This window comes from Oncorhynchus clarkii, unplaced genomic scaffold (genome assembly GCF_045791955.1).
Source record: "Oncorhynchus clarkii lewisi isolate Uvic-CL-2024 unplaced genomic scaffold, UVic_Ocla_1.0 unplaced_contig_8693_pilon_pilon, whole genome shotgun sequence".
Classification (NCBI taxonomy): Eukaryota; Metazoa; Chordata; class Actinopteri; order Salmoniformes; family Salmonidae; genus Oncorhynchus; species Oncorhynchus clarkii.
The window spans coordinates 30429-40000 of record NW_027258822.1 but is presented as its reverse complement, the minus strand read 5'-3'; the positions used below and the strand labels follow the sequence as shown (position 1 = coordinate 40000).

General features: G+C 43.9%; 1 protein-coding gene across 1 annotated transcript in view; it reads left to right on the top strand.

Annotated features, from left to right (window-relative positions):
* Positions 1–6243, top strand: part of LOC139398614 (DNA topoisomerase 1-like) — a gene marked incomplete at its 5' end in the record, with an annotated part of 16874 nt that extends 10631 nt beyond the window's left edge. Inside the window, 5 exons of the mRNA XM_071144545.1 lie at positions 2516–2630; positions 2916–3043; positions 3300–3394; positions 3616–3765; positions 5567–6243. Coding sequence (XP_071000646.1) covers positions 2516–2630; positions 2916–3043; positions 3300–3394; positions 3616–3765; positions 5567–5669 — 591 coding nt within the window. The remainder of the gene's footprint in view (positions 1–2515; positions 2631–2915; positions 3044–3299; positions 3395–3615; positions 3766–5566) is intronic.
* Between the last annotated feature and the right edge of the window lie 3329 nt (positions 6244–9572).

Here is a 9572-nt window from a genome sequence, read left to right as displayed (position 1 = left end):
CTCCCCTAAACTCACCGCCCTCTCCCACTCTCCCCATCTCCCTTGAACTCACCCCTCTCATCCTCTCTCCCCATCTCCTCTAAACTCACCGCCCTCTCCCTCTCTCCCCATCTCCCCTAAACTCACCGCCCTCTCCCTCTCTCCCCATCTCCCCTAAACTCACCCCCTCTCCCTCTCTCCCCATCTCCCCTAAACTCACCCCCTCTCCCTCTCTCCCCATCTCCTCTAAACTCACCTCTCCCTCTCTCCCCATCTCCTCTAAACTCACCCCCTCTCTCTCCCATCTCCCCTAAACTCACCGCCCTCTCCCTCTCTCCCCATCTCCTCCAAACTCACCTCCTCTCTCTCCCATCTCCCCTAAACTCACCGGCCTCTCCCTCTCTCCCCCATCTCATCTAAACTCCCCTACCTCTCCCTCTCTCCCCCATCTCCCCAACATCTCCCCTAAACTCACCTCCCTCTCTCCCCCATCTTATCTAAACTCACCTACCTCTCCCTCTCTCCCCCGTCTCCCCTACCTCTCCCCTATCTCCCCTAAGCTCACCTACCCCTCTCTCTCCCATCTCCTCTAAACTCACTTCCCTCCCTCTCCCTCTCTCCCCCATCTCATCTAAACTCACCTACCTCTCCCTCTCATCTCCCCTAAACTCACCTCCCTCATCTCATCTAAACTCGCCGCCTCCTCCCTCTCTCCCCCATCTCCTCTAAACTCACCTCCCTACCTCTCTTCTAAACTCACCTGCATCTCCCTCTCTCCCCATCTCCCATATCTCACCCCCATCTTTCCCAAACTCACCTCCCTCTCTCCCCATCTCATCTAAACTCACCTCCCTCTCTCCCCATCTCCCATATCTCACCCCCATCTTCCCCAAACTCACCTCCCTCTCTCCCCATCTCATCTAAACTCACCTCCCTCTCTCCCCATCTCATCTAAACTCACCTCCCTCTCTCCCTCAACTCCCTTAAACTCACCTCCCTCTCGCACCCATCTCCCATAAACTCACCTACCTCTCTCTCATCTCCTTTAAACTCACGTCCCTCACCCTCATCTCCTCTAAACTCACCTCTCTCACCCTCTCTCTCTCTAATCTCCCCTAAACTCACCTCTCTCTCTCTCCCTCATCTCCCCTAAACTCACCTCTCTCCCTCATCTCCCCTAAACTCACCTCCCACTCTCCCTCTCTCCCCCATCTCCTCTACACTCACCTCCCTCCATCTCATCTCATCTAATCTCCCTCTCTCCCCATCTCCCATATCTCACCCCCATCTTCCCTAAACCCACCTCCCTCTCTCCCCATCTCCCATATCTCACCCCCATCTTCCCTAAACTCACCTCCCTCTCTCCCCATCTCATCTAAACTCACCTCCCTCTCTCCCTCTCTCCCCCATCTCCTCTACACTCACCTCCCTCCCTCCATCTCATCTCATCTAAACTCACCTCCCGCTCCCCATCTCCCCTAAACTCACCTCCCTCCATCTCATCTCATCTAAACTCACTTCCCTCTCTCCTCATCTCCCATATCTCACTCCAATCTTCCCTAAACTCAACTCCCTCTCTCCCCCATCTCCGCTAAACTCACCTCCCTCTCTCCTCATCTCCCATATCTCTCCCCAATCTTCCCTAAACTCACCTCCCCCTCGCACCCATCTCCCCTAAACTCACCTACCTCTCTCTCTCTCATATCCTTTAAACTCACGTCTCTCACCCTCTCTATTGCTAATCTCCCCTAAACTCACCTCTCTCACCCTCTCTCTCACTAATCTCCCCTAAATTCACATCTCACCCTCTCTCTTCCTCATCTCCCCTAAACTCACCTCTCTCTCTCATCTCCCTTAAACTCACCTCTCTCTCTCCATCATCTCCCCTAAACTCACCTCTCGCTCTCCCTCATCTCCCCTAAACTCACCTCTCTCTCTCCCTCATCTCCACTAAACTCACCTCTCTCTCTCCCGCATCTCCCCTAAATTCACCTCTCTCTCTCATCTCCCCTAAACTCAAACTCACCTCTCTCTCTTTCCCTCATCTCCCCTAAACTCACCTTTCTCTCTCCATCATCTCCCCTAAACTCACCTCTCTCTCTCCCTCATCTCCCCTAAACTCACCTCTCTCTCTTTCCCTCATCTCCCCTAAACTCACCTCTCTCTCTTTCCCTCATCTCCCCTAAACTCACCTCTCTCTCTCCATCATCTCCCCTAAACTCACCTCTCTCTCTCCCTCATCTCCCCTAAACTCACCTCTCTCTCTCATCTCCCCTAAACTCACCTCTCTCTCTCTCTTTCCCTCATCTCCCCTAAACTCACCTCTCTCTCTCTCTCCCTCATCTCCCCTAAACTCACCTCTCTCTCTCTCCCTCATCTCCCCTAAACTCACCATCATCTCCCCTAAACTCACCTCTCTCTCTCTCCCTCATCTCCCCTAAACTCACCTCTCTCTCTCCCTCATCTCCCCTAACTTCACCTCTCTTCCCCTGCCTTTATATCTTTCTCTGTTCCTTCTCTTCCTCCTCTTCTCTAGACCTCTATTCTGAATAAGCACCTCCAGGAGTTGATGGACGGGTTGACAGCCAAAGTGTTCCGTACGTACAATGCCTCCATCACCCTGCAGCAGCAGCTCAAAGAGCTCACCAGCCGTGAGTGACAGCACGCAGACAGCCAATCACACACACTGCTCCGATGAGTGACAAGTCCACTAGCCAATAGTGGATGAAGTTGTCTGCCCACTGTTTGCTTCTACTAACCTGATGTCGGGACAAATGTTATTGTTGCTGTGTTACTAGCTTTAATAAAGATCACATTGGCAGCAGCAAACAGTGAGCAAATAGTTGGTTCAACTTTATGTTGAGGTAGCCTACACAATTTACCAGATATTTCTTTGAAAAGTGCATGGTAAATACTGTATCTGTGTCTGTCTCCAGCGGATGAGAGCATTCCTGCTAAGATCCTGTCCTACAACAGAGCCAACCGGGCTGTGGCTATACTGTGCAACCACCAGAGGGCTGCACCTAAGACCTTTGAGAAGTCCATGCAGAACCTGCAAACCAAGGTAACAGCAGAATAGAATAAGTATCTATTGTCCACTTGCACTGAAATGTATATTTTTGCTGTCACAGTACCCATATAGTATACACAGTAATGACCGTGTGTGTGTGTGTGTGTGTGTGTGTGTGTGTGTGTGTGTGTGTGTGTGTGTGTGTGTGTGTGTGTGTGTGTGTGTGTGTGTGTGTGTGTGTGTGTGTGTGTGTGTGTGTGTGGGTGTGTGTGTGTGTGTGTGTGTGTGTGTGTGTGTTTAATGCTCTCAGATAGACGAGAAGCAGAAGCAGCTGTCGGCCACCAGGAAACAGCTGAAGGGGGCAAAGACAGAGCACAAGGCCTCACATGATGACCGAAGTAAAAAGTGAGTACAGCTCTACTGAAACTCCACCAGACTAGGGCCCCATGCCAAGTCAACCCCTAGCTAGCCCCTTCCCCTACGTACTTTGTGCTGCATACAAATTACAATAGATTCACCTTGCCGGCAGATAGGTGGAAGTTTATACTCATTTCTTACCCCAATCCGATTTGGTAGAACTAGGGATGGATCAATCAGCTAATCAATGACTTGTGTGGTGTCCTCAGGATGGTGGAGGTGAAGAGGAAAGCGGTCCAGAGGATAGAGGAACAACTGATGAAGCTACAGATGCAGGCCACAGACAGAGAGGAGAACAAGCAGATCGCACTGGGAACCTCCAAACTCAACTACCTGGACCCACGCATCTCTGTGGCATGGTAAATGACAGACAGACAGACAGACAGACAGACAGACAGACAGACAGACAGACAGACAGACGGGAATGATCACATTACATAGAGCGGATTACATTTTACTTCACAATTATCACAGATACCATGTAGTTAATTTATCTTGTAATTACACGATAAGTAAGTAAGTGATGTCTGACGTTACCAGGTACAAACTGAGGAATATATTTGTTACTAAAGTAGTTACATACGTAAGCCTGTCATACATGTAATGTTTTCATAGGCGGGGGTGGGTGTGTGTCTTGGGTGGGTGGGGGGTAGTGGAGGGGTCGCTAGTGGTCGCCAATGGTGACAGAAGGCAGGAAATGCTTGTGCATTGTGGGAAAGCAGAGTGAAGAAGAGAACGAAAGGGTGAGAAGGAAAGTGTGTGTGAGTGAGGAACAATAGGGTTTGTTTGTAGGGCCAGAGAGCGTCCCCTCACAGAGCTCTTCCTCCACATGTAGAGGCAATGTGACGTGGCCGCCCGGGACAAATAGCCAGTTGTGGGAAAAGTACTCAATTCTCATACTTTAAAAGTACAATATCTTAATAGAAAATGACTCAGCTAAAAGTGAATGTCACCCAGTAAAATACTACTTGAGTACAATTCTAAAAGTATCAGGTTTTAAATGTACCTAAGTACAGTGGTGGAACAAGTATTCAACTTGAAACATGAAACAATTGTGAAAAGTAAAATGCTATACATCAAATTCCTTATATTAAGCTATTTTATTTTGTCTTTTTTACGGACAGACAGTGGAACACTCCAACACAACCACAGTATACATTTTTCTGTGGGTCTGCCAGATCAGAGATAGTAAGGATGGTTGATAGGTGTGTGAATTGGACCATCATTCTGTCCTGCCTGAGCATTTTAACTGTAACTACTTTTTGGTGTCAGGGGAAATGTATGTACTTTTTGGTGTCAGAGGAAATGTATGTACTTTTTGGTGTCAGGGGAAATGTATGTACTTTTTGGTGTCAGGGGAAATGTATGTACTTTTTGGTGTCAGGGGAAATGTATGTACTTTTTGGTGTCAGGGGAAATGTATGGGAGTAAAAAGTACATATTTTCTTTAGAAATGTTGTTTCTGTAGGAATGAGTAAAAGTAAAAGTTGACTAATATATGAATATATGAATAGTAAAGTAAAGTACAGATTCCCCCAAAAACGACTTAAGTAGTACTTTCGACTGACAGCTTTCATTTGAGGGTGAACCCTTTGAATTTACAGCAGTTTTTGTGCATAGAACCCCCATTCTAGGGCACCAAAAGTATTGGGACAAATTCACTTATATGTATATTAACATAGTCAAATGTTTAGCTTTTGGTCCCATGTTCATAGCACGCAATGACTACATCAAGCTTGTGACTTTATACATTTGTTGGGTGCATTTGCTGTTTGTTTTGGTTGTGTTTCAGATTATTTTGTGCCCAATATAAACGAATGGTAAATAATGTATTGTGTTATTTAGAAGTCACTTTTATTGTAAATAAGATTAGAGTATGTTTCTAAACACTTCTACATTAATGTGGATGCTACCATGACTACAGATAATCCTGAATGAATTGGGAATAATGATGAGTTAGAACGTTACAGACACACAAATACCATACCCTCCCCTGTTATTAACATGACTTGGGGGTAGGATATTTATGTGTCTGTAGCCAAAACAACAAAAAATGTGTCACTGTCCCAATACTTTTGTTTGCTTTCCCTCCTCTGTCTTTAGTTCTCTCTCCTAATGCCCTGCTCTCCTTCTCTCTTCCTCTCCTCCTCTCCTCTGCAGGGTTAAGAAATGGGACGTTCCCATGGAGAAGATTTACAACAAAACCCAGAGGGAGAAGTTTGCCTGGGCCATCGACATGGCTGAAGAGGACTACGAGTTTTAGATCCTGTTCTGTCATTTTATCCCTCCATTTTATTATTGTTTCATTTTAGAAGTATGTGTAGTTCATGTGATTGAGTCCACCATGTAAAATGGGGACCATTCTTAGCATTTGACCAGGGTCCTGTTTGAAGCATGTACTGTATCCTTCCTTCCTCCCTTGAATTGAACGCAGATCTGATAGGTTAAAGCAGTATGGTAGAAACCTTGCTTACACGTATCCAATCACATGCAAATCAGTGATGAGGAATAAAATAGTGCATTGGCCAAGTATTCAAACAGGGATCACGCCCTGAATCTTACTGCAGTGAAAAGTATAGTAGTGTGTTTGACCAAAACATGTTAACCGGACCTTTCAACCTTATCAGCTTCTGTGATTTTCAGCTAGCTAATAGAAGAACTGTAAATGCCTGCTTTTTCTATTGATTTATGCTACAATATCTTAGTCATCAAATATATTGATAAATTCTATATTTTGAAATATTCATGAATTAATCAAAGAATTCCCTAATGAGCGGCACCTTCATACCTTGTGGAAAGAAACAGAGCAGTGGTATGGGGTGTGTGTGTGTTTAATGGTGAATGAGTGGCACCTTCATACCTTGTGGAAAGAAACAGAGCAGTGGTATGGGGTGTGTGTGTGTTTAATGGTGAATGAGTGGCACCTTCATACCTTGTGGAAAGAAACAGAGCAGTGGTATGGGGTGTGTGTGTGTTTAATGGTGAATGAGTGGCACCTTCATACCTTGTGGAAAGAAACAGAGCAGTGGTATGGGGGGTGTGTGTGTTTAATGGTGAATGAGCGGCACCTTCATACCTTGTGGAAAGAAACAGAGCAGTGGTATGGGGGGTGTGTGTGTTTAATGGTGAATGAGTGGCACCTTCATACCTTGTGGAAAGAAACAGAGCAGTGGTATGGGGGGTGTGTGTGTTTAATGGTGAATGAGCGGCACCTTCATACCTTGTGGAAAGAAACAGAGCAGTGGTATGGGGGGTGTGTGTGTTTAATGGTGAATGAGTGGCACCTTCATACCTTGTGGAAAGAAACAGAGCAGTGGTATGGGGTGTGTGTGTTTAATGGTGAATGAGTGCACCATATTTGATGATTTATGAACTTTGAAATCTGTATGAAGAGAGGAGAAGAACATGAGGATGATGTTTATAATGGATGATGATGAATAAGAAGCAACCAATCACTATGCTCGTGTAATTCTGGCACATAGAATGTGAATGTTTTTCATTGGTTTCATTTTGCTGTTTATTTCAGGGATGTATATATTTCTTGTCTGTTTTCAGTACGTACTGGTATGTTATTCTGGATTTTGTAGGATATGTATCCTTCGTGTTGTCACCAGGCCTCCCTACCTGTAGATAGATGTCTTTTCACACGTTTTGCTGAATGAAAACTATTCCACTGTATGTTACTTGAAGAAATGGCTATATAAAAATGTATTGTTTTGGTGCCTGTTTTGTGTAGATACAAATGACTGCTTGCTCTTTTAAAAGGAGAAAAATAGAAATGTGTGAGGGATATGGATTTTGCCAAAAACAAAAACAACTGTTACATAAAGATCTATCATTAATTAAAGATTTGAGGGTGTTTCTTTTTTTTGTACTGCTGTAAACAATGTGGAAGAAATATGTCCTCTATGAAATGATTGTTTCATGTGAATAAGCATTTACTTAACATTATTCAATTAGCATTATTACCACTAAGCACTTATTTAGCATTAATGTAACTAGTCAATAGCCTTTCTTAATAACCCTTTAGCCATTTAGTTTTGTTTGTTGTTTGCTAATTATTTTTGCTTTTGTAGATTATTTGAGAATAAAACATACAACTCATCATTCCACTGCTTTCCTTCCCTGAGAGACTAAAGTTACATTTTCTTATGTAATGACCAAAACATCAACTGCTGAAAGATATTTGACATGAATAAGATCAATCATTAACTACAGGACCCATTATGGCAGTGATGTACTCTACAAAATATCCAGCAGTTGTCAGTCTCTGGAATTATACATAGCCACATTCATATTGTTCATCAAGCTTATATTCAGGTTTCTGAATGACTTGAATCCAAAAATACAGCACAATGGGATAGTGTATCAGAACACACACTACATTTAGAGAAAGAGGGAAATGTAGTCCTGTCAGATAATTAACAGTGGCCAATCAGGGTGGTGGTCGCAATACAATTCTCAATGATCTTATGTCCTTTGGGAGAGAGGGGGGAGGTAACAGGTTTGCGTGCTGTGTGTTGTGTTGGCTCTACAGTTTCTGTCTGTGCTGTGTATTCCTGCTGTGGTGACCTGTCCTGTTAATGGGTCTATGTGTACACTCAGTTTAGAAAGAAAAGTGAAATGAAACCACAACTCAACACATGACATTGTCATCTTTATGAAACTGAAACTTATTTGCGGTACCTCCTGAGACCACACGAGGGCTCTGTTATAAAAGCAGGTCAAAACTCCCCACACAATGACAAAAGTAGTCTATTACGATCAAGATCATGGCTTAAACAAATACTTGTAACAATTGTCATTGTATGTCTTGATAAAGATTAGACAAAGAGTGGATGTGTGAACATGTTTGTAGTTCCATGTTTTGTGGTGAGTTTCAGGCCACTCTATGGGTGTCATAGGAGTGTGACTTTGGCTTTCAGCAAGAACACTTATTATTTATGTACTTGAAATTACTGTAAATGGGATGTGGTGCACAAAGGACAATGTTGGATTACATTTAGTCAAAGAGCACTAGGCCTATAGCCAAGAGAAGGGCTCTGCAACCCTGTTCCTGAAGAGATACCCTCCTGTAGGTTTTCACTCCAATCCTTTTCCTGGAGAGCTACCCCCCTTTAGGTTTTTGTGCCCACCCTAATCTAGCACACCTGATTCTAATCGTAAACTTGTTGATAAACTGAATCAGGTTAGTCACAACTGGGATTGGATTGAAAACCTACAGGAGGGTAGCTCTCCGGGAACAGGGTTGGAGTGAAAACCTACAGGAGGGTATCTCTCCAGGAACAGGGTTGGAGTGTAAACCTACAGGAGGGTATCTCTCCAGGAACAGGGTTGGAGTGTAAACCTACAGGAGGGTATCTCTCCAGGAACAGGGTTGGAGTGTAAACCTACAGGAGGGTATCTCTCCAGGAACAGGGTTGTAGAGCCCTGGACTAAAGTGTAATAAATTACACATGACTACATTGCGTAAAAACACTCAGAATATGGCATGTAGGCTTGTAGGCTACTTCTTTTCAGCAGGTTTGTGAGTTTGTATGCAAATGCCTCCTAATGCCACTGGTTGGCAATGTATTGCACAAGTATAGAGCCTTCAGAAAGTATTCACACCCCTGGCCCCTTTCCATATGTTGTTGTGTTACAGCCTGAATTCAACATGGATTAAAAAATAATAATTCCTCACCCATCTACACACAATACCCCATAATGACAAAGTGAAAACATGTTTTTAGATATTTTAGCAAATGTATTGAAAATTAAATGCAGAAATATCTCATTTACATAAGTATTCACACCCCTGAGTCAATACAAGAGCTTTGCACACATGGATTGTACAATATTTTAAAATTATTCTTCAAGCTCTGTCAAGTTGGTTGTTGATCATTGCTAGATAGCCATTTTCAAGTCTTGTCACAGATTTTCATGCCAATTTAAGCCACTTAGGAAAATCTTGGTAATCAACTCCAGTGTATATTTGGCCTTGCGTTTTAGGTTACTGTCCTGCTGAAAGGTGAACTTCTCCCCCAGTGTCTGTTGGAAAGCAGACTGAACCAGGTTTTCCTCTAGGATTGTGCTTAGCTCTATTCTGTTAATTTGTATTCTTTAAAAGAAACTCTCTAGTCCTTGCCAATGCCAGCCATACCCATAACATGATGCAGCCACCACT